This window comes from Mycteria americana, chromosome 1 (assembly GCF_035582795.1).
Source record: "Mycteria americana isolate JAX WOST 10 ecotype Jacksonville Zoo and Gardens chromosome 1, USCA_MyAme_1.0, whole genome shotgun sequence".
Taxonomy (NCBI): domain Eukaryota; kingdom Metazoa; phylum Chordata; class Aves; order Ciconiiformes; family Ciconiidae; genus Mycteria; species Mycteria americana.
In genome coordinates, this window is record NC_134365.1 from 148,082,529 (window position 1) to 148,108,436 (window position 25,908).

General features: G+C 37.7%; 1 protein-coding gene across 1 annotated transcript in view; it reads right to left on the reverse strand.

The window, feature by feature from the left end:
* Nucleotides 1-2,492: 2,492 nt before the first annotated feature.
* GABRG3 (gamma-aminobutyric acid type A receptor subunit gamma3) overlaps nt 2,493-25,908 on the reverse strand; it is a 326,786-nt gene continuing 303,370 nt past the window's right edge. Inside the window, exons 7-10 of the mRNA XM_075491925.1 lie at nt 15,781-15,933; nt 7,916-8,112; nt 6,364-6,393; nt 2,493-2,771 (exon numbers count right to left, since the gene is read on the reverse strand). Coding sequence (XP_075348040.1) covers nt 2,493-2,771; nt 6,364-6,393; nt 7,916-8,112; nt 15,781-15,933 — 659 coding nt within the window. The remainder of the gene's footprint in view (nt 2,772-6,363; nt 6,394-7,915; nt 8,113-15,780; nt 15,934-25,908) is intronic.

The window sequence follows — 25,908 nt, forward strand, 5'->3', positions numbered from 1 at the left end:
CTGATGGGATTGTGTGCTTTTAGCAGGAATGGGTAGCCATGAGCAGAAGTGTCAGAAAAGTATATGCTCATCATCTAAAATGGGAACGTTCCACTTCCACACTTACTCCCAGGACATTCACTCAAGTATGCAATTGCTAAATAAACCTCACTTTACCTGTTCAAGATCTAATGGTGGAAGGCACCTTCTTGTGCCTCATCTGTCTCAATACTCCCACCAAAATCAATTGATTGTGCAGAGGGTTTGTAGGATCAGGCCCCTAAAGGATAACTATTTATTTCCATTCTTTTATTTAGGCTTGAAATATTTCTAGTATTCTTGCAAAATATGGCTGAAGGTGGCTGTTAGAGTAGACTAATTCATAATTAGAGACCAGGATATTCAACTTCAATTCAATCACCTTCTTGCACGGCTGAAAATATAACTCTCATCCTTAAACAAAATCCATACTTCCAAGTGCAGGACACAGAGGTTTACAGAGTAATAGATTTTACAGAGTAATTTGCTACTGAGAGGTAGCAGAAACTTCAACATGTACTTTGAAATCAGAAGGTTATCATTGGTTTAGAAGACATCAGATTGGGCAGACTTTGCTAAAAATAAGGTTTTGATCCTGCCCCAAAATATTTCTTTTCTGTGCTTCTAATTTGAATTTTGTCAGTCCTTAGAGAAGTGATTCCCCTCCCGCACCTAAACCCAGCTCTGTCTCTGATATTTTAGACAAGTGAAAACCAGAAGAAAGTATTTTGAATAACTACAGTTAACTTTTGTGTTAGCAATTTTTTTCAATTAAAAACTCACTGGAAGCACAGAGAAACAGCAATGACAGACAGTGATGTTTCAAAGAACATGACAACATTTCTTTTCCTTTAGAATTACCATTGCATTAGTTTTTGCTTGTTTGCAGGATTTTCCTTGTGAGGAGAAAAGGAACTGCTCTTCAATCACATCTATGAATTTTTTATCAAATACTGTGTGGAAGAGACACACATTTTTTGAGATAATAAAAAAATTATCAGGTCCTCCAGAAAAGAAAAAAAATAGAATTATGTTTTTAGGTATGTTTTAACTTTAATAATTTGTAACCATTTGTCATCCAAAGGGTAGTGAAAAGCCATCATCTGTTTTGTTTGCTTAATAACAATTATTGAGACAGTCTGTAAAAGATGTACTCTAGTTTAACACTGTAAAACTAGTTTTTGAAAAAATGGGTAGTTTAAGAATTTAATTGTCAAAAGCTTGAAAAATACAAAATAGCTTTTTAGGGTAAAATATAGTTGGTAGTTTAGGAAAAAAATGGAAACAACCTTTTTCTATATGTGGCAACTATTCCATGTTTAATCCAAGTGTGAGAATTGAGTTCCCATAATGCACTATTCAAGTCAAAAGTGTTCAGTCTTCAGCTCAGACCCAGGGAACAACTGCCGTGAGTAAGGACTGCAATATTTAACTTTATGGAAGGAACAAAAAATGTCCTTTGGCACACACGTTTTTCAATTTTGTAAAATAACTTTGAGAGAAAAAATAAGAATACATGAGAGCACTTTTTAGTAAATTGCAATCAGAAGAAAGTCACATATTTCTAGTGCTATTATATAGTGATTTTTACTCATGGCCTATCAACTATGATCTGCTACAATGACACAGACAAGCAGGAATCTTGTCCTGCTTCGAGTAGAGTACTTTAGAAATCAATGACCATCCTGTGTTTAACCAGTCATAAAAAAGACAGTTAAAAGCTTGAAAAACTGTAGAAGTTATGCCTACAGCTGCCTCAGAGAGAGGCAAGTCTTTCATTTATATCAAAATAATAGCTTTCTTATAACTCTGCCTTTTCACCTTAAGTTAAAACCAATATGTGTAGGTAAGTGGCTAATCCCATGAATCCCAGACCTTTGCAGAAAGTAACATCCAAGTTTTGATCCCACCAGAGACATTTCTTACTGTCTTTTGGTGGTTTCTGTATAGCAAGCAGATCGCCAATGACATATTTCCCAAAACCTATCGGACTTAGCTCAAGCAAGTTTAAATACAAGTGAGTGGTTTCATTGGCTTTGGCTTATTTGCCAGTGCCAGTGTATGTTGCTCTGAGCCTCAGGGATATGGCAGCATTTTGAAGAAAGTATGGGAATGAAGAATAAAAATGACATATTTAACTTTTGCCTGAATTGTGTATAGCTTCTATGCCAAGGGAGAATAATAAAGATTCTAACATACAATAATTATTCATAAACACTGCTTACACTACAAATTCAGCTAAATTTTGTAAGAATCTTTTCCTTAAAATGAATAGCAGTAAGGAGAGAATTCTTCCATGTTTTTCTTTTTCAGGCAATTACATATTAAAATTCTTCATCAGGCTCTGTGATGGTGAAGGTTAATGTGGCCTTTATAATTTGAGATGAAACTGACCGTGTCCTTCACTTTTTCTGCACTTTCACCATCCCTCCACACTGTGAAAACACAGCAGTCTTCACCACTACAGGCAACATTTAAAGATAGAGGTATCCAACCCAGTACACCAGGTTAAACAGCAGGAAGGATGTAGGAAAAAAGACCCTAGAGTAAGAGTCCAGTTCTAAGATGTCTATGTGAATCCGTCCTCTCCTCCATGAGCCTGATTTACACTCTTCATAACAACAGAAAAAGCTCTGGCAGTCTTTCCCATCCAGACATTCATAGACGCATGCATCTTCAAATTCTTGCCAATACATGGCATTGTTCAATGTGATGACTGTAGTTGGTGGTCTCATATCAAGTACAGAATAATTCTGAGGAGAGAAGAAGAAACCAACAGTTTGATAAACTTCCATGGATGATGCACATCACAATTAATAATAATGGGAAAAAATCACAGGAGCTAGGAATAAGAGGTCGATACTATAGGAATTCTAGATTTGGGAATCATCTTTCTTTCCCTCAAAAGATGCCTTTTCAGATGAATTGCCATAGAGAGATTGTGGAGTTGCAAGTTAAATAATTCTAGGTGTATTTTCTAATTGGGTAACTCAAGCATATATTGCCTAGTAATCATTTTTTCACACTAAGGAGTTCACTTGCCTGTCAGAAAATTTTTTGCAAGATGCTTTAAACACTTGCAGCTACTACATTTAAGAATGGGCTCTGAAAAATAAGGAAGATGTCCCCCCTTCCATTTTAATTACAGAACGATCTCCACTTAGTATAGCTTCATTCACTGCCTCTTAACTTTACCATCATTTATGAAAACAGATATGGTCAGCAACAGATAGCGATGATTTCAGTACAGGATTTCAAAATGCCATCCTTCAGCATGTCCCTTCGGTGCTTATCACCCTAACCACGCTCAGAAATAGGGCACTTTAATATCACGCATCGTCACAGTACCACTAGCACCTACAGACCTCTCCTTCTTCAATGTATTCCCTATTTACACTTTGTCAGCTTTTCTGTCACACCATTTCCTTTTCATGAAAGGTGCTTTCTCACGATAGTCTCCTCTCACATCAAGCCACCCGTTCCATCCTCACATTTGTCACCTCCTCCACTGGCATCACTAGGAAAGGTCCCATCGTCTTCGCTGCCTGTCTGCACCGCCCTGACAAAGCTGGCTCTCGCCCTGTCAGCACGGATTTCTCCACCTTGGGGGCCCTTCCCCTCCCTGTGATTGCGCTGAGCATTGCCTTTGCTTGCAGGAGGATGCCAGGTATATACTACCAAGCTAGTCATGCCTCTGCATCATGCCTGCTTGCATTCTGGAGGGTGCTCTGGGCCCCTGCTTCCACACTTGCCATACAAAATACGCAACATTTCCTGTTCAAGGTGTTGGGGCGTATCTGAAAACTTTCACTCTGTATGTGAAACAGATCAGTGATATGATTGATGTACTTTAGGGGAAATTTTCCTTTTTCTATTGACTTTGTTTTCTTTCTACAAATCCTTTGATTTGGCACATGATAATATTACCTATCTCATTAAATTGGTGGTCCCTGAGCTAAGATCTTGATGAGGCATCCCTCTGCCTAGGTGTTGGCATCTCCAACATGGATAACTACATCTGAACAACTGCCCTATGGTATCCAGCCAATTACTTCCAGGACACAATTCATCTCATCATAAGTAGATGGCTAAAATCCCTCAGGTGCATTGTGCTGTGGACTGTAAACAGATTGCAGTTTAGAAGTAGATTATTGCAAATCTGTTTGTTGTGAATGACTTTATCTCTGAGATTAGATGACACAAATTATGCCTGCATGGTCTTCTCTCTCATTTGTAAAGTTTCAGGTGGCTGGTATCAGAGCTTTACAATGTGCTGCCACATGGACAAGGATTATTGTACAAGCAATCATTTTTTGACTGTAGCACTTCGGAGAGAAAAAAAGCTATGACTGAAGTATACATGGAATTCTGCTATACCACTGTGTCACATATTGTTCATTTCTTGCAGGCCTTCATGAAAAATATTCCTATTATAATATATAGTCCTATTATAATATATATTATATAATTTATAATAGTCCTTCTTTCAGTCCTACTCAGGGACTGAAATTTTCTATGTCTGGCTACAGTATTTATGTTAAAAAGAAAAAAGGCTAATTTAGATCTCTCCAGACGATTTTGGGAAGTGAAAATAAATAAGTGCCCTGCTTCTGCAAAGGAAACTTTCTCATGTATCAATAGCCTGAGTGTTTTTTTGTTGTATCAACTATCTGCTCAGGACAGAAGATAAAATAAATGCCCTGATAATACAGAGATATGGTTGCTTTAATCTCTGTCAGCTAGGAGGGGTCCTGAAGTGACTAGATACCAGGTGAAGGTGGGTGGTACCCACTGTGCCCTGTGCATCCTGCTGTGCTGGGGTTGGGAGGAGAGGAGTGCGCACACAGTGGGCGCCAGCCCAGTACCAACTGGGAGGTCTGGCAAGGCAAGGCACTTCTCAGGTGCCTTGGACAAGGCAGTTCAGATGCAGTGTTAAACACACTTAACAAAATTATTTCAGACAAGGTGTAAGTGTGTCCTCTAGGAGGAAAAACAAGGGTGGGATTACCTGAACATGGATTTACTAAGATTAATAAATTTCATCTTTTAGGTGGCATCACTACAAGACTAGAAAAGACAAGATGATATCCTAAGAGTCAGAGACACTGCTTATTTTATTCAGTTTATGCTACAACTTGAACATGGAAGTTGTTTATGTATAGAACAAGGCCCTGCTCAATATCTGTCTTATAGTGAAAAAAGAAAAGAGTGAGTAAAAAACTTGAAAAGGCTGCAGATGCTTTCCAAAAAGATCAGACTGACTAGATCTAGACAAAGACTAAGAGTGTTAAACGCTATTGTAATTTTAACTGTGTATCTTTTTCCTTTTTTTTTAATTTGAAAAAGGAAAGTGCCGCTACCCATTCAATATGCCTTATTAACTTCATCTTTCAGAAAAGTCTGTCCAAGGAGTGACAGCAGTAGCAAGCGTATAAATGCAATGCTTGCTGTAAACATTCATTGTCAATGAGCAGACTTTCAATGCTATATGAGCTCTTTAAATATGTTAGAAAAGTCATGTGAAAAAAAAGTCTATAACATTATTTGTAAAAGGTAAGCTAGTAACATGGAGCTAGGAATTGTAAATTATAAACTTCAGCATATCCAAACCAAGAAAAGCAAAAGCAATGGTTTAGTTCTGTCCCTGTTCTTATTTGGGTCTGATAGCTGGGAAGCAGGCCATCCAACCAGCTGATTAACTGGCCCTCTGCATGCTTTATATTTATAAATATTATAGCATGTATTCCAGTTTCAGATGTCGTACAACTTAGAGATACAATTTTGTGCTCAGTTTCAACTTTGTTACCGCTGTATGTATATAGTTATCTAGAGGTTTGGGGAATATAATTTGTTCCATTTGTAGATACAGTACAACTAGCTGTGTTAAACTTGTGTGCCTAGATTATCTGAAAATCCACCTGAAAGCTTGCTAAAGGTTTTACAGATACACATAAATGAATTATTTGCTATGAAACTCAGTTAAAACTCCATATAACTTTATGACATAACTTGTGCTTATTACTTTTTTATAAAATGTAATGAGAAATTGCAGTATTATATAAAGCAGACACACAAAATTTCTGAGGTAAAAATAACACACAATATTCTACACTTGACCCTTCTCCCTCCCAAATCATTTGATAAGTCTTTATAGAAAGAGGCAGCTATGTTCCTCTGCCACAGCCAAAAACAAACTGACCTTTTAACAAAAAAGCAAAACAATATTTATAGTGAAGTCAGGATGAAGCATAACAGCATTACAGCTTTCTCGGGAATTACTGCAAGTAAATGTCAGCCATACATTCATGCCTCCGTTGCTCTCACTGAATGAAATAGTTTACTTACCATCACATGACCAAAGCTGACATCAGGTAGCTTAAATAAAGATAACAAAGGAATTATTCAGAAGAAAACATACTTATTGCTTCATATGCATCTAATGTTCAGTAGCATTTCTTAAACCAAACGTTTAAATGCATTTGTCCGTAAAACACTTCATGCTGAGTATTCTGTACACTTTAAAACTGCATGAAACCTCAGCAGAATGCACACCTAGTTTCCATCCACTTTAAATCTTTATTCAATCCATTACATTTATTTATTTAGCAAACAATAGCTAAGTGAGCATTTGTTCTTGTGTTAGTTTAAATCTCATCAATGTTGCATGCTTTCCCTCAAATTCATACACGTCTGGAAATAGATTCTACTCACAAAGATACTCATGACTTTTTCATTCAGTCTTTCTGTAGGATGGCAATTTTAGTTTGATCATTAGCAAGTTCATTTTGATTGTCTTACACATTTCTTTTGGTAACACTTTTGCCTTTTGTGTGCAATGCATTTTTACAAGAAGCTATTAGAGGTTTAATGGAGTTTTCATTGACTAAGTCTATGGCTTTCTAGGCTTTCTCTGTTTCCACTCGTTTCAGCTTTTCCTTCATTATTTCTTCGTTCAAGCATTTTCTATAGCTCTTCATTCAATCCCTTTTTACCTTGTGACCTATTATTCCTTGAATTTAGCCTTCTCTCTCTTCAATTTCCTCCTTCACATTTTTCCTATTTGGCTTTGTATTTCTGATTTCAAATGTCCTGATTTCCTCCATTACACAAAATGGCATCCAACATCTCCAACTACCAATCTCAAACACTTAAGATTTTCCACTGATCTTGAGTGAACAACCCCCTTTCCCTTCCCTATGTTCACACTGAGGTTTCTTCCTCCGTTATACTGCCTCCTCTCATTCTTGTTGTCAATTCTGAAGTACACCAGGCAATTCTTCCTGCATGACTGTTTTAATTGATTCTAAATAAATGGCTTTCGTGTGTGTCTGGGTGTTACTTCTGGAAGTGTCTTTTTGGCCAAAAATGCAGCCATGTATAAAACCTTTGTAAGAGACCTCCTCCGTTTTTGTACTTTGGAAAAAGCCCCTTTGTGCACAGGGCTGAAAACAAGTGCTGGTTCCCAGTGGAGACATTGAAATCCTGTTTGTAAAGTTCATAAATATTTCTAGACCTGTTAAGCCATGAAATAGCAGATGCATTTGAATATACACTTATGTGCATATATTTGTATAACAAGCTATGCAATCTGTTTCAGTGGGAGTCCTTTATGACTACCAGCATAGTAATTGGAGGACGAAAGACACGTAGGCAGGGTTGCTGCTTCATGGTCAGCAGGCTGCTTCTCTTAGGAACAGACCTCACTCAACAAGCACCTAACTGCTTCTGCTGTTACTGCGGGTAACTATTCTCCGTCAGCTTTCAGGGCAGATCACACCACAAACTGGGAAGAGCTCGGGGGAGCGGAGTATCATGGGACTACAGGCTGTCACTGGATGATTCTCTGCTCTCTGAGCTAGACACGTGCTAGAAAAGAAATTAAATGCTCCCATCTTACCGACTTTTTCTTCTTAGTACAGTTTGGTTTTCTGCAACTTGAGTAGTAGTTGAGGGTTGCATACTCCATCAGAGCAGCAAAGACAAATAGAAAGCATACAGTCACAAACAAATCCATAGCAGTGACATAGGAGACACGGGGTAGTGACTTTCTCGCAATGGTACTCAAAGTTGTCATGGTCAATACTGTGGTGATGCCTGCAGAGAGAAACTTGATTTAATTATAGGCAACATCATTGCTCCATGTCGCAGAAGAATCTTTGGAAACAAACATACAAAACAGAAATCCAAAGTGTACCCAAATAATTCATTGATTTCATTTGGTAGTATAAAAAATAATGAAAAATGACATCAGTAGAGCCAGTGGTATTTTGTAAACAAAGATTTCCTCAGCTCTTTGTATTCAACTTTGCAACAGTGTCATTCCTATGCCTCTCAATGTGCTTTTCCTCATCTCTTCCTTTTTCTGGTCCCAGTTAGGTTGGAGATGGGAGTGAGGGAGAAGGAGAGAATGAAGAAGTTTTTGAAGAAAAGAATAAAGCAGAAGAGATACTAAACCCAATAAAATAAAAAATAAAATAAAAAAATAAATAAAAAATAAGAACCTAGAAAACAATGAAGGTAACATGGTCTTTTTCACAGCAGTACTGCTCTCATGAAAAATCTTGTGCTCAAAAAAGAAAAAAAGGGGGACGGAAGAAAAGAAAAGAAATTTTGCTATAAAGTTCTGACTATGAATTTTGAAAATATGTTTTCACACCGCTGCTTCCTTGGGAGTCCTCCACTGCTATTTTCCTTCTGAGTAAGGGAAAACAGACTCTCATACAAACTTCAGATGTAACCTTAATAGAAATAGCCTTTTTAATTCATACAAAGGATCACATCTTAGATTGATTTAGTAATAATGAATATAATGGGAATTACTTAGTGTGAAATATCCTGAAACAATAAAACCAGTCCTAGAATGAAATCTATGGGGTGTCAGTTATTTGGCTGCTGGTAATTCATATAATTTCTCTTCATTCCTGAGGAATAGAAGTCTTTTCATTCCCACTTTGGACTGATGCTTTTAATCATTTGTTATGAACTGCAAGCCTTCTGAAAAGAAAAATAAAACTCCTCAATGGCTTGGGAAGAAAAATAAAGCTCTCACTCAAATAAGCCTCAAGAGAGAACCTGCTCTAAAAAAACCATAACCATAAGGTAATCTTTCTTTTTATAGTTAAAGTGATATTTTGCAATGGTACACAATGTTTGAAATGGCAGGGGATGACTGAAATTATGCCTTATAATAAAATTACTTCCCACAAATGGCACTCTGGAGAGAAAGAAGTATCTGTGGATTACTTTTGACTACTTTCTGTTTATGAAGGAATGCCCACCTCTGATTTGTAGCATTTGATAGAAACTACAGCAATTCACAAGAATAACCTTCCCCATTCAAACTGTCAGAAAGTCCCTGGAAGAGCCAGATGGCAGATTATTGCCTGGGCCTCGACCTTCTTCTACGATGAATAATAACTAATTGTATTCCTTAAATATCCACTACTCAGAAACAAAACAACAACAAAAAAAAAACCAGAAAAAAAAAGTTGCTGAAAAAACACAACCCAATAATCAAGATGAAAGCAATGCTGATAGGAAGTGGGAAATGTGGACTTTGTAGGTACCTTGGACATCTAAAAGCTATTGGGAGAATATTTCTGTTTCATGTCAACTGTGACACATCCCAATATAAGCACATGTGGCTGGCATGATCCAGTAACCTCTCCAGACCCTTCAACAAGTTCTGTAGCTAGCCGATGCTTTGAAAAAGCTCCAGAGACAAACCCCATGCTTAGCCATTCATCACAGTAGTCAACTTCAAAGATGTCCAACTGCAAAAGGTGTTGACTCTCTAGCCTTGATTTGGCCCTTACTAACTATAGGTTAATTAGTATTTCTGTATGACCGTGACTCAGGCCTTGGGAGTCACTAACTTCAGAAGAACTGTATCCAGACTATGACATACTCTACAATATGAAATGAAGTTCTTTAACACTTTCGAAAACTTTAAAAAATTCCTTAAAACCTGTAGTCTTCTTCCAGCACAATATGCATCCTTTTTACCTGGACTCAAGGGCAAGTTTTCATTTCCCACTCATCCTGTGATAGGATCTCAGATTACTTTAGGACACTTTTTTTATTAAAAGGCAAAAGAAGAAATAAAAAGAGAAAAAAGCTTGCAATGCTCAAAAACATTTTTTGCAAAGGTCTGAAATTTTTCTACTGAATGCTGTACTGACGATGTACTATTTTTCCTCTATTTTTACTGAAATGGGTGTGTAACTTTGTACTATTTGTGACAAGAAGTATTGTGCAGGTATATGTAATGATGACCAGCTGCCAAAGTGACTATGGACAGGAAGGCAGAGAAGTGAAATAAAAATTACCATTAGTCTCTGTACTTAAGTATAGAAGTCCCCAACTCTGCCTGAGTCCTATATCCATGCCTTAAGCCTGAATGTGAAATGTCTACCTGAATCATGCTTGAGACTGAGAAAACCTACGTGAGAACTAAGCAAAACCAGCCTAGTAAATCATGTTGTAAATGCCTCACTGATACAGAATCTGGAGTTTTGGGTAGCTCTGGACTAATTTTATCTGACAAACAAAGTAGGTTCTACTAAATTTGTAGGCACAGCAATGGTGTAAGATTTATTTTGGTTTTAAGATATTAATAGTGTCTATCCTCAGTCTCTTTGACAACAAATCACATTTTGCTACCAGAATATAAAACCCTGGGGAAAGGAAAGTTTAGCATTATCACAAGCCATCATAGTTTCTGGATTATACGTCCCATTTCAAATTATGGCAAGGGCATGAGACAAGATTGCTGAGCACATAGATGGAAACATCCAAAGGTAAAACAAACATATTTTTACGTCTATTATTTATGCAAAATATTTTTATGATATGAAATCCAATAGAAAAACATCATTCTTCATTTAAGCTGAAGCTTGAACTTGGATCCCAGCTCACACCATAAACAAGCAAGGAGTTTTTGAAATAATAAAAATTCTACCCAGTGTATCAATTTTACATTTGACATGTAGGCACAAGTTTTAGACTATTAAAATGAGTCTTACGGGGACACATACAGAGAGCAAAGAAAAAGACGGTGCACCAGATGATACAGTCTTGTATTCCTACACATTTACAAGTCAGAATATACAGATATGCATATATGAATAAAATGCAGCACCCATTACTTCCAAAGAGAATATCTAGATTCCATACCCTTAGCTCATTTTATCTCTCATGCTAAGAAAATTCAGTTTGTTGAGTGGTTTCAAATGCAGTAAACCTTGCCAGATGAAATTGTGAAGTCTCTCACTTTGGGGAGGCTTGTATGGTAAAGTGAGCTTTGCATCTGTTATTGAAATTCACAGTGCTCTTGAACTGTCTGTTTCAACAGAATTTTAATATCAACCAAGGACAGCTTTGAACTAACCTGGCTTCAAAATTTTCAGGTAGACAGGTGTAAGCGGGAGCTTACAAGTTTGTGTATAAATACCGTTTTGTGACATTTATATTCTCTGAGCAAATTCCATACCAAAGATGCTGTTTGATAAATCAAAAAGGACTGTCTGGGAGATCAAATGATGCAGGGATACATAATACATGAGAACACTTTAACCTTTAGATCATTGGTCTAAACAGTTATTTAACATTATTACTGTTTGAAAGCTTCTTACTGGATAACAGCATGCAAAGTGAGGTAGCAGGAACTTCAGTGTTAGAAACTCTTTGCTTAGCGAGGCTCTTTTTTTCTTATTTTCCTAAGGGTATGTTGATGGGACACTGGGGGAAAGGTGTACTGCTTTTAACTATGCTATTACTTGTTTATAAACTTAATTTCTCTACCTTTTGGTCTGGCACCTGTTTTGATCATTTGCTTGTTTTTCGAGTGAATGAGCTTAAGATGGAATGACAAGGATAGCAATGTTCATTTTTTATTAAACATCATCTGTATCTTCTTTTACATCAACACATTGCTGGCCTTGATACCCACTGTATTTTTTTAAACTGCATTTGAAGTTGCTCTGTACTAACTGCCTAGTCCTATTACATATTACACCCATTTTGAAAAAGCAGGGGGAAACCGGGATGAAAGCGTCAGTTTAACTTAATTCCCTTCATCTTCAAGGAAAACAACCTATTCTTTTCCAGATCATAACTTTTCTTCAAACACTTGCTGGCTGCTCTTGACTGTGAACATTGGGGGAAGGTCATTTTGATTACTAGAGACAAGCAGAAACAGCAGAGGGCCATTTTTTTTTCTCTCTGAATGGGAGAATAACCTGGGATCACAAAATACAGTTCTCATCCAACACTCAAATCTTACTTCCAGTTTCCCGTTGACTATTCAGGTGGCCTGGTGTGAACCATGTTGCCAGTCTGGGCCTCAGCCTCTCAAAGTGCATGTGAAAAAGGGACTATGATGCCAAGTTTTTAAAGTGCACTTTGATGCCTCTGGACAGTGCTGCTGAAAGGATACTTATGGTCCCATTTTTTTCCTCACAGCCAAATACCCCGATTGCATTTTGTTTTTCCAGCACAGAAATAGCTTATTACTTTGCATTATTCAGGAAGGGGTAAAACCTGTCCTTCGTGTAACTATGAGTAGTTGCCAATAGCTTAGGAAATTACTCATTAATTTCAGTGAGTGAAATATTTCCCTGGTGCTAGACCTTTACATTAATGTAGCTATACCCAGAGCAGGTTTGGTGCACTGAGTCTACAATTCATTGCAACTAATTAGTAGGACAATTTCAGCAGTTTGCCTTTGGCTGTATTACTCACAATTTCACCATGTGCCACTATCCAAATGTGGATGTGTGCTGTTGCTCAGACAGATTTATAAGCTGCGTTATACAAGCAGACCTACAGTAAACTGGGAACATCTGCTTACTGCATCCCAAGAATCAACAGGCCATTGCCGATTTGGGAGCAACAGGACTCTGTGCACAAAAAGAGGTGACCCATGTATATATTATTTTCTTGCCATTTTATTTATAAAAAAGTTATATTTTAGCCCAGTAATTTAATTCTTCGTCAGAGTTTTAGGACTTAGTCATGGTAGCCATTGAATATAGCCTTGGAACATCTCATTTTTATGTTTTTACTTCAAATTAATGATCTCAGTATATTAATACATTTTTTCTCTGAAGTTCCTGCTGGCTGAGGGAGTGAGGTAGGGAGAGTCACACTGTTATGACTAGTGATCTAACCTACTTCTGTGTCTAATTAACTGGAAAATGGAGCTGTGTGGTGTGGGGAACCGCCCTCAGGGACAGGGTATGAACACTGCTTCTGGAAAATTAGTAGTGCAAACTGTTAGATGACTTTTCTCCCTTTTCTCTTAAGCATTGCGAAGTATGGTCAATCCTTCCTTATCTCCACTGAGTCACCCACTTTAAGAAGAAAGTAGTTCAGCAGAGAAGTATGCTAAAGGCCTATTTCTCAATTTTCTGGCCACCAGAGGAAAGTCAACACAGCCAGGAACAGGCAGTCGTACAGCTGCTCGTTCTCACCTTTGTGTCATCTCCATGCTGTCCTGGAGGTGGAAGGGGTCGCAGAACAACTGTAAGTCTCAGTGTCCGTCATGTTGCTGGAGCTGCAGTGTAAAGGCACTTTGGGACTCACATGAAGGGAGTGAGGACTGAATATTCCTCTCCCAGAACGTAACCTCAGAAAACTGGACCCACATGACGCCACATGACTTATGCTATGTAGCTACGTCAGAAGTGCTACATTTGCTAATTTTACAAACTCCTCGAGCAAATCCAGCAGGTTATGGTTTTGTGCTGACCTCATGCAAAATAGGTTTTAATACAGAATTATCTGTAAAGTGTGAACCAGTGTTGGCTGCTTGCAGTCGTCTTATTACAGGTTCTCTGGGACTTTTCTTTCTACTGATCCTGTTGCATAGCTCCATGTCACTGAGCTGCTCTTGGTTTGAAAGGATGCCCCTCGCCACTCACTAAGAATTAAAGCTGGTACAATCCCCCCTAGTAAGATGCCTAAGGATTGATAGCAGGAATGACTGGCATATAGCTTCATTGCTTAAATAAAGCTGTGGCTAGTGAGAAAGTTACACTTAGAGGCTATTTTTTGGTAATGTATTTCTTCTATCATTCAGCTGAAAGTTACAAAGCTATTGAAACATTAGAAGTTTTGGGAGGAAAAATGTTTGTAACCCAGGCCTTGTGCAGGCTGAATAGATGACTGTAAGTTTTTTGTATGAGTGAAGGATTTAGAAAGTGGGATCAGACTTCTGGACAAGTTCAAGAGACTTAGCAGCTAAAATCTCATTCAGAGTGAATGGGCTTCAGTCTCTTTAGCACTTCATTTTTATTTTCCCCTTCAGGACCTTTATACTAGAAACCACAGCACCCTCAAAATCAGTGGTTGCTCAGATTTAGTAGTGCAGGAGAGAGACAAACCGAAACAGGACAAGTCATTTTGAACAACTGTATAAAGGCTGCGTTGTCAAACAAGGTGTCTTCCTCCTGAGATCAAGTAGAGCACCTCTATATGGTGTTTGAAAGAGAGCTAGCAGAAATGGATTCTCATATAAGTAACCACCATATCTGGTAAACACTTAGTTACTTGGGTGAAAAAGGATGAGGAGTACTGAGTACCCTTGATCAGCTCTTTAGGGGAGTGGGAGACAGAGGTGGTTTGTACAGATGGCCTGTCCTATACTGTGGTTGAATGAAGGCTTGTCAGCACACAGCAGCGCTCAAGAGCACTGTGCCTGCTGCAGGCTGCCTTCACGTGTCCTCCAAAGAGGTGCAGCCTGTTCACAGCCCTTGTCCTCCGGTCTTCCCTTGCAGCAGTATCACCCTCTCAAACCTGGGGACTCAGTTGCTTCTATGAATGCTTCCTCTCTGATTTCAGTCCAAAAAATCAGGCAGGTCAGTTTTTAATAATTTGTTCTTTCAAATTGAAATGATTTAGAGAGTCCAGCTGGTCAACTGGAGATGGTAACAAACTCCAGCAGGAGGAAGCAATGAATAGCTGGGAATGGTAATCTCCATGCTTGAAAACAGGTATGTAAACCTTGACACAGCCTCCCCTTTTTTACTAGACTGGTAGATTTCTGAATCAGTTAGTATTGGCAGCCCTGGCAACCACAATCTGGACTAAAATGTTGTTTTTCCTTCCGTTCTGATATACACCTATAATTGGCTAGTATGATACTAGCAAAACCTGCAGGTTTTCCTATAGACATAAGAATAAATGGTCAGCATTTCTAAGTGTATCCTAAAGCACAATGCCAAAATGCACACGCTGGTCCTGACATAAATGAGCTGCTGGAAAACCTATATCAGCATAGATCTCCACAATCTGTGAAAAATACCTATACACCGGGTGTGGAGCTTGACTTCAAGCATGCAAGCTAAAACACTTTGCATGCGTTAATATTATTATATCCCACAGTTTTCTGTATATATAAAACATAATGCCGTGTGGGGGAGAGGTTCAGAAGGGAAGGAAACCAGCAGTGCAATTAATTTATTCTTCAAAAATGTCACTAAAATATCATACTGAGAACAAGGAGACAGACATTAATTCTAGAATATTATGCAAAATAGGTGGCAGTGTCATTCCAAAGGGTCAGGATAGTTTACTTTTAATTACGCTGTTAAAGGCAGAAAACCAGAGGCTTCAGTGATAAGTAGATCTGGGTCTGCAAGATCTGGTAGCAATAATCCAAAGCATATAGCTAGTGGTCTCTTTGAAAGGAAGCTGACATTTTCAAATGATAGTGTAGAAACTACACAAAGAGAGCAGAAAAAGGAATTATTAACAACTTACCTAATGCTGTTCTTGCTGGTGTGGCATCTTTTTTAATCCAAAAGGATACCCACGAAAGAACAACTGTTAATATACAGGGAATGTATGTTTGAATAGTAAAGTATCCCATTCTTCTACTTAAGTCGAAGTATATAGTCATGACTACATAATCACCTGCAATAATAGCACAGAAAATAAATTGACATTGTGGTGAGATACTGACAGTTGTTCATTGAGCTGCTTATTTTGTAAGCTTAATAAAAACACTGCATATGAAATATTTCTTAGTGTTTCGAGAGCATCTGTGCAGCAATGCTCACATGAAATAGAATTCAAATAAACCTTTGAATTCTAATTTCCTTTAGTTTTAGATCTCTGTGGAAATGTTGACCTATTTGCAAAGGCAGAGGCTCTCGGTAACCATTCTGGATGAGTAAATTTTCGAAAGGCATCTTGGCTTTCCAGACTTGATATTTCTGGATGGCTCCATGACCACAAACATGAAGCTACTATCATTCACCAGATTCTGTAACCAAGCCACACAGAATCCCTCCTTCTGCAAGCTGTGTCTTCCCTGCCCTAATTTCAGGTTTGAGTGACTTCTGTTATCTTCTTTTGAGATATGAATCAGGCTGTAGGGGTCTTTATGGCAAGTGTAGCATGCACATGAGTATGCCTTTATATAAGAAGTCATTTATAGACGCTAGAGCCTCAATGCTGGCAAGAGAGGTCAGACTGCATACTTTTAAAGGACTCCTCATTAAAAATCAGGAGTCTCTTTTTGTCAGCATTCCTCCATTTCAAAGCAGTTGTGGTCATTTGTAGTATCTGTAAACCTTCAGAAGGTGAGCCTGGATATAAAGTTTATTATTCTGCTCTGATTCATAAAATCAAGAGCTCAGTAAGAAGGCTAGTTTATCTCACATTATATAATTTTATTCACAGTATCTCTTCTGCTAACCGTTGTGACTCCACAGGGGATAATAATCTGTCCCTCTCTCTCCACCCAGTAGAGGCTACTGACCTTATCAGCTCTCTCCTTACTAACAGCTCCCTCAGCTTCATAGATGTTAACTATCCTTTCTCTCAGACAGTCACAGTGATTAACAATAATGAAACTGAACCAAGGCCAATTTCTGTACTTCGCTTGAAGTATGTTGCTTCCATTTCAGATGTGAAGAAGAGTTTATATGCGTGAGAACTTTTATGGGGTTTTGTCTGACTACCTCTGACTTGACCTAATAAATTATATTGCTTCTTGTTACAAACCTTGACTTTCTGAAATACAATATTTGCAGAAGGCATCATTTGCAATAGGTGAGTAAGTCTGTCCTGTTACAGCAAACCATCAGAAGACTGAAGAAATTGGTAGCACAGAGGCATTAATCCCCAAAAGAATGTACATACAACTCACCCAAGTAGAGGCACAATGGGTTCATTAGGAGCTGAGAGAAATTAGAGCTTAATCTTCTAGTAACAGAGAGCATATGAACAAAAGCATTTAATATAGTGGATATTTTGACTATAGCTAAATATTACATAGAAAAGAAATTAATTCAGTGAAAATAACTTCCACCCAAAGAATCTGTGAAGGCCGCTGTAAAATGAGTGAACTACCATAAGCTACAAAGTCAAAGGTAAATAAAAATCTGAGGGTGGGATTTGGGGAGAGAAACTTAGAACAATGAGTCAAAAGGAAAAGTTTCTATGTGTTAAGTACATCGTTTTGAGATAGATATATTTGGAAGAGGTTGATAAGCCTGTGGGTACTTTCATCATGCCTCTGTTAGATGAACACGTACATTTTCATGAGTACTGTAGCAGTAAAAAGCGTGTGACCACAAGAAGCTGGGCAGTCATTTCAGAAGCCTTGTGCATTTGGCATAATGGGACAGAGCTTTAATGAAAGAGCTCGCTACTGTTACAAGTAGGAAGCATTGCAGTACATCGTGACATAGTGAACCTTGTGGGCTATTCACAGCCTAAGGGTTATTTTCATTCCACTAATCTCTAGAACTTTTCTCAGTGCAGGGAATGGCACCAGGGAACTGATGTGGATTAGTAACCATTGGTTCTGCTGGTTTATTTTCAGACTACGTTAGTTCCCTAATCTGGATTGCCTCACTAAAGATAGATTTACTCCACAGCAACTGAGGTGATTTCACAGAAATGGGAGTGAGGAGTCAGAGGCCTTGTAAACCAGTGCTTCTACTGACAGGAACCAACCCAACAACCACGGAAAAAAGGTTTTGATAATGTTTCAAACATTATCTGTCAAGGCAGAAGGATGAGCAAAAAAAGGAAATCAAAGACTCTATAGGAAATTTGCCAAGCCTTTACATTTCCCTTACTCAGTTATTGTATCTAGAACTGCACATCTATGGATAAGATGCTTGAGAATGGTATAAAGCAAAGCAATCTGCAGACTTCTCATTGTGTACGGTGATATATGATACACACAATTCAAGTACACACACAGGTCATTGCTCCTCTGAGTAATATCATCGTGATACCCAGCACAGCAAATGGGAGGGGGGCTAGACACTGGATAGAAAGATACTGGCTAGTAAGGCAGAGTCCCTGCTTCCAAGGTCTTCTACTGAAATAAACCTGATAAACTGAGAGTGAGAGAAAATTATGGAGCATTTCAACTGTTTTGCAGACAGGAACTGAGGCAGAGATTAAATGACGTAGAGAGTCCATCATCCCATTTAGTCGCAAACAGATTCAGTATCTTTCAGGCAGTATTCATTTCACCTGATTTTAGATATCTAGAAGGTAGATTCTACAGATGACCTCCTGTAGAAGGAGGCCACACTGTGGCCTCCTTTCTGTACTTAATGAAGAGGAATTGGTACTTTTAGTATATGGTTTGTCTAATTTGTTTTAGAGGTTGACTTTAGAAGGAGGTAAATGTGCCCAAAACATTTCCATTTCTCTTCAGTGATTAAAAAAGTAGAGTGATTGGCTCAGATGTGCACAAAGACATTGTAGACACTTGCAGATGATCCAAGGAGTCAATCATACCTCTTGATTCCATGGTGAAAGCTAAATCAGCCTACTTCTGTGAGGCTTCTAGGGTTATTTTACCTAAATATAATAACCTTCTTAACCTTTTAAAGAGTATTTTCATTATTTTCCTCCTTTGTTTCATAGTTAAACTTGATGACTTCATCCTTGAGGACATGCACAGCTCCTTCTCTGCTTGCTCCTCTGCTGGCTGGCTGGCTTGCTTGCTTGCTTCCTTCCTTCCTTCCTTCCCTCCCCTGATCCTTATTACAACAGAACTATTCAACTTCTCTTTATCCCAGTTAAAACCCTGTCAAGATACCCCTTCTCTGCAGAACATCCTTCCAGCAAGCTAAATAAAGGAACTGTGACTCAGTTGAATTTTACAAGGAGCTGCAAATTCCCAAGTATCCAACAAAGACCCATAGATGTCTAACAAGCATCCAATGAAAATGAAATCCTAGGGTAATGATTGGCTGCATTCATTTATCCACTAACCTGTTTTCTCTTCTGAAATCCATACAAAAATTCTCACAATGAAGGAGGCAGACCTTGTCATACAGGCAGCAGCTGTGCATACTGACTTATATACTGTACCTTCTGTGCTATACTCTAAATTATGGGAACACGCTGACAGATAATATACCAAGAGACTGGGACAACAATTTCATTCAGTGGAATCAGTGGTGTAAAGTGGAAGTAAGAGGAGAATTTGCTGGTTCTCCTACAATACTCTAACCATGCTTAGAGAGGACACAGCTTAGAGACGATGAATGCTGATGACAATGCTTAGTGAATTGCCACTGCTGAAATGCAGAGCCTCAACTGGAAGCACCAATGTTATGACTGCTGTCAAAGGCAAGTATGTTTCTGTACAGCATGTACTGGATGCATTTTTTTAATAGATACAGTAAATGACAATTTTCAACTAAATTACTACTTCAGTTCTTCTCTCCTCAGCCAAGTCAACTTCTGTTGAGACTCCTGAATTGTCTCTTTGCATACAGAAGAGCCAGCATGTATGTGCTATGGCTACTTTCCTCGATGCACTACTCCAAACTGCATTATTATTATTATTATTATTATTATTATTATTATTATTGTCTAAATTACTCCTTCCAGAAGTAATTATTCTCTATGTATCTTAAAGCATTTGTCTGCAGCTTAAAGGAAAGTAACCGTGGTACATGCATTTCTGACTTTCTCTATACACACAAAATAATTTGTACAAAGAAACTCCCCTCTCTTCTAAAAAATCTGACCTACAATTCATTCTGTATGTCCTGCAGGCATGAGCAACTCAAAGGAGAGAAAAAGCTTTCAAGCACTCTGCACAGTGCCTCCTTGGTCCTTCAACAGCCTTCAGAGCTCCACCTGCCAATAGTGCCGCTGCTAGAAGAGGAGCTAGGGCTGATTGTGTGACAAAGTCCCGCAGTGCAGACAAGATGGGAAAAATCTCCTTCCAAACTGCATATCATTAAATCAGTGTACTTGGTTTAAAAGTAATCACATGGTGATTGCCTAGCTAGGGAGCACTGGAATAACTAATACCAAAAAACTTCACTTTGAAGCTGAGAGAGGAATTCTACTTTTTAACAGCTTAAATAATTTCCCAGGAAGGCAAACTAACTTTTAACTGAACCATCAGACCATCAGTTCACTGAAATAATGAAAATTACCTTGAGGCAAAATAGTGCCTGACCAGTTTTCTACAAATGAGAACAAGAGATGCATCTTGAGGCAGCAAATCTGGAGTAATAGGAATAGTGTAGCAGTACTTCCCATGAAACCAAGATGACTGCTGTCTGTGACCCATAGGACTTATATTAGTTTAACTTTTCAATTTGAAAGTAGGACAATATTTAGAACAATAATGATTTTTAAAGGAATAACTGCTGTGGATTTTAATGAACAATGCTAAACTATAGCCTATTTCTTTTGTCTATTGAAGATTAAAGGCATAGTTGACTGAATTGCCAGAATTTTGCCTACACTGCACCAAGAAAAATTCCCTGAAAGGTGAAATGTTGAGCAGAATGCCATTGGTTATTTTAAGAAAATCTTTTAAAAATACAAAATTCTATACTGTAAATCATTTATTTACTCAAACCACACTATAATATCTTATCACACGCTTTCATTTATCCTCCCATTATACTCTGAGGTTAACAAGTACTACAATCCCAATTGTCTTAGAAAAAAGTTAAAGACAGAATGACTTTACAAAGACTGCAATATGAAAATACAATGCATACACAGAGCAATTTCAGCCGGTGAGTGATGGTTACATGCTAATGTCCATCACTAGAACTGCAGAATAATGAGGAATGTCAGTTTGTCCATATGGTTACAAGAGTTTGATTACAGAAAAAAAGTCTACTCATTAGCATAAGGACTCACACAGTGTGTCACGAGTGTTTCTTTGTTGATCAGCAAGACCACAGATAGTACACTGAGGCATCTTCCTTATTATCTTAATAAATCAAATTTACTTAATAGTGAGCAAACTATGTTTCTAATCTTCAGTGCTTTTTTTTCTTTTTTTTAAATTTTATTTTTATTTGGAAGTCAAGAGAAGACCCTATTTAATCCTCCCATTCACTCTTCACTTCCCCCCAACCTGCTTTCTGATCTTTGCTTCCCAAAGCTCCATTTTTTTCTTTCCTGAACTAGGTTTCTCTGCTTTCTTAGTAAGCTGAAAATTTCCTACCAGTTTGCCCACTGCCTATCAGTCATCCAGGATGGTGTCCTTGCATCAGAAATGCCTTCATTTACAATTCTTCTCTCTGATATCAGGGTAGAACTGTAATACCTGAAAACAATTATCTCAAGCAGGAGACCACTCCTGTGATTGAATACATTGGTCAGACAGTTGACAAATAAAACCATTGAAAAAACAAATTTTCATCAAAGTCAGTATGTACAGAAGTTTTTGCAAAATGTTCACCAGAGAGGTTTTTTGGAAGTGACACATGCTATCATGGTAGTGCTGGTGTCAGCTGGGGATGTGCAAGTTTCAGGTTCAAGAGGTGGTTTCATGTTCCAGATTTTGCACAATCTGGAAAGAACGTCAGCTCAGAATCAGGCAGAAACAGAGACTGTGGTACAAAACCCAACCCTGCCTAACTCAGAGTAGAGATTTTCTTCAACATCAGACAGAATAGGCATGCGAACTAGGTCTTTTCACATCCCAGGCCATCATCCCAACCCCTCAGAGACATGCCCAGTGGAAGTTCAAGCTATCTTCTTACTAGCATTGCTCAAATGAAAACAGATGTATCAGGATTTCTTAAAGTACACTGTCTATTACTAACACTTCAGCAGCTGGTCTGTCTACAGGGCTGGTATCCCATCCTACCATGACTTTCCTAGATACTTGGCCTCCAACCAGTCCAGGTATGGAGGAGGTTTGAACTTTGGAAGATCCAAGAACTAAGCAAAATGTTAGAAGAAATAGCTGAATGCCCTCACAGGTGGTTATGACTCCAAAAGGAGCTATTATTAAAAGAGACAAGACAAGGGTGAAAACGGAATTTTCAGATAAATGTAGAAGGAATGACAGTCATGAAAGTATCATTAAAAATGCCTTTATCTCTTCATCATCTCTATAAACAATGAAAAAATGCTGAGGACTTATTGCAGACTTATTCTGACTCCTCCAAAATGTGTCAATCAGCATGTATCAACAGTTTTCACTTCACGGAGCAATCTTTGCTCCATAGCACTCTAGGACAAATGCTTCCAAGCCAAAAGGAAGAACAAAATGATCGAGGTCATGCTGTCACTTAAGAGCTTGTCTTAGATTCCCCTATGCTGCTCTGGCATTTAGGTGTCTTCATAGTGATACTTGGATAACCAAGATACCATGCTTGGATGGGAGCATGTGTACAGCAGAGAAACATGTTTGCACCTCATCCCAAATAAATCGAGCGTTCTTGAAGTGGTAACAGGCACTCATTACATACATAATTTCTGCATAAGCTGCATGTTTTAACCACACAAGAAATGCATACAGGTCTTCAGAGCTGTCATTTTTATATGTATTGCCATAGTAGCTATGAGACGCCCAGTCACAGGCAAGGGTTTTATATAATAGATATTGAACAAACAAAACAAAAAAGCTTTATGTGTCCCAAAGATCTCTGTTTTTGAATTCATAATTGCCTTTGGCATTATTAGGGTGTGTCTGCATGCTTGTGTGCATATGTGTACAAGTACAGTGTAGCCCAGATTTGGCTTTTAGCACTTACACTTGAAACACAAATTTTCCAGAATTCCATGCACACCATGAGTGCCAACTCATTGCTTAAGTTTCCCATTATCATAGACAAATTACTATACCAGTATACAGTGAAAAAAAGAAACCCAATGCCAACAGCATTTTTGGTGCTTGTAGAAATCACGTTCAATTATAAGTTTATACATATTCATAAGCATGCATAATAAAAATCAAATATTGACAGATTAGAGTGTCAAAAGCAAAGACCAGATCCCAGGCTGTCTGAAGGCAACAGATTTTTTAAAGTCAAGACCAAGACTTTGTCCTAACTTATCAGAACCAGAAGACATTGTTAGGGTTTTTTTTTTCTTGTGTAATAACAAGAAGAATATAATATTGAGGAACATATTTTTACTTGAAGCTATCAATTTTTTCATCACCATCAAAAAATTTGCATTTATTCTGTTTGTTCTTCCTTAGATAGTGAACTTCCATTGTCTTTGATGCAAGTAGCATTTTCAAAAGATCTTTGTAAAATGACAGTTTTGTTAGATGAACTATTGCCTGCTTTTAAAAGTTAATGACTATGTTTCCAGCACATAAATTTATTTCATCCTCTGATTTTGGCATTTAGTATTAAATCTGGAAAACAAATGGAAAATTTATTCAAAGATCTCATTTCTTTGTATTGATTTTTTTTTCAGAATTATTGGCATACATAGGTTGTATACTGGACCTTTTCATAAAGAACTGAAATTAAATAAATAAAAGACCCATTTTTCAACATTTACATTCATTGTGTCCCATAGTCATTTGAAACCTACTAGTCAATATTTCTTGTGCCCTAATCAATTCATTATATGCCATACTGGCACTTTCAAAAAGAGTTACTTTTGATTCAGCTATAATCATTTCACTGTCTGTAACTGTATCTTCTGTTAAGTGTCTGGAGTGCTTTGAATGTACTCGGGAGATGGATCAATGCTCATGAACACAACTGACCTACAAAATTCATTCTAAAAACACAAGCTTTGCAAAAAAAAAAAAAAAAATTATTATAGTGTTTGGTGCCATGATCAAGAATGTTTTGCTTATTTGTATACTTATGTGTTTATATACTTATACGAGCTGTCCCGCCAAATACACCTATTCTTTCTTCCCAGTCCTACCACTCTATATAATACTCTCCTCCAACAAAACCTATGTCAAGTTATAGCATCTTATTCATCTATACAGTATTACGAGCATCAGAATTGCTCTCAGGCTGTTCAGGCCTATTATCTTTAGGCATAATGACGTTTTTGTTTTACAACATGAAGTATCATTTTATATGTTTTTTAAAATGGTTGTACTAATGAAAACGATGGATTTTTAATTTGGCTGTTGTAAGGTACAAGTAATATTGGAAAATCCTCCAAAAAATGCAGTTTCATCAAGCCACATAATGGGAATAAAAATGTATAATACCATAAGCAAGACTTCGATCCATGATTACCAGTCCAGTTCGATTTCTACCTTAACAGTAGAAAAGTTACCCACATAATCTCCGTTTGCATTCATGCATCAATCTGAGAGAAAATCGATATACAAATATGGTGTAGCATGCATGATCTATTACTCACTATTCCTAAGAAGTGTTGCCGTTTACCATGTATAGGTTTTTGTTTGTGCTTGAAGAATAAATTTAACAATAGCAGATGAAGTAAAAACAATAATAAATTACCATAGCTGCCTATGTCAGTGAAAGTAGATGGAGGATCCAAGTGAAAATGAGTGTCATTTGTGTAGGAATCTTTTTTTGAGAGGGTTTATTGATGGAGAGCTGTGCAATGCTTTTTGAACAGAACACTCTTGATGCTCCACAAAGCACCAAATATTGTAGGTCTGAGAATGTACAACACTAATGACTCTTGCATTCATTTTGCTTTTAATAAGCACCAAATCATGCCTGTGAACCCCCAGGTTTATGTCATCTGTCAGTGCTGATCACTTCTCATTTATTTCTAGGACTGAATTTCTTACTCACAAGAGCTGTTGTTTATGGGAGGAGGCCCCTTTGTACTGAAGTTTGTTAGGAAGTCCCACAGGACTGGATTTGGTGAGCTTGTAATTCCCAAACCAATTGAAATAGTTTTCAACTAGTTATCAAAAAATCCCATTTCAACATTTGCAAATAGAATGCTCTCTTTTTTCTTCCTCAGAATTTAATTTTACACATTAAAAAAAGATAGTAAAAGTACAACATTTTGTTTGACCTGATATTCTTTTTTGTTCAATTAAAATGTTCGTGAGTTTGGCCTCACCATTGTAACTGTACTGTGACATCTTTTATATAATCAAGGAATTGGGTAACCTGTTTCTTCTTATCCATACTGACATCTAGTCCACCTCAACTGTCCCTAACATACGCTCTTGTGGCCCAATTTCCCTTATAATCTTTTGAAAGCTTTAAATAGTATCTCACTGTTGGAAGCCCATTCTTGTTGATCATGTTGCATTCTGGAAGAGACTATGGTGATTATCTGGTCTCACTTTCTGCATGGAATGAGATTTTTCTGAAGTAATCAGTGCTGCAAACTCAAAAGTTATGGATAAAGTAGAACATATTTTAGAAAGGCATCCTATCTTCATTTTAAAATTTCCAACAATAGAGTTGCACTGTAACCCTTGCAGTTCTTTCAATGCTTAGTTATTCTCACTGTGAAAAACAGGTGGGTTTTTCTTAGTCTGCAGTCACCTAGCATCAACTCAGACCTTGAGTCTTAATACATCTTTGCTAGACTAAAAACTCTTTTTAACCAGTTTACTTTTTCTCATGCAGGTATTTAGAGATGGTAATCAACTACTCTTTATCCTTCAAGATAAACACTTATGGTCTCTTAACACAAGGAATTATTTCCAGTCTCTAATAAATCTTCTGG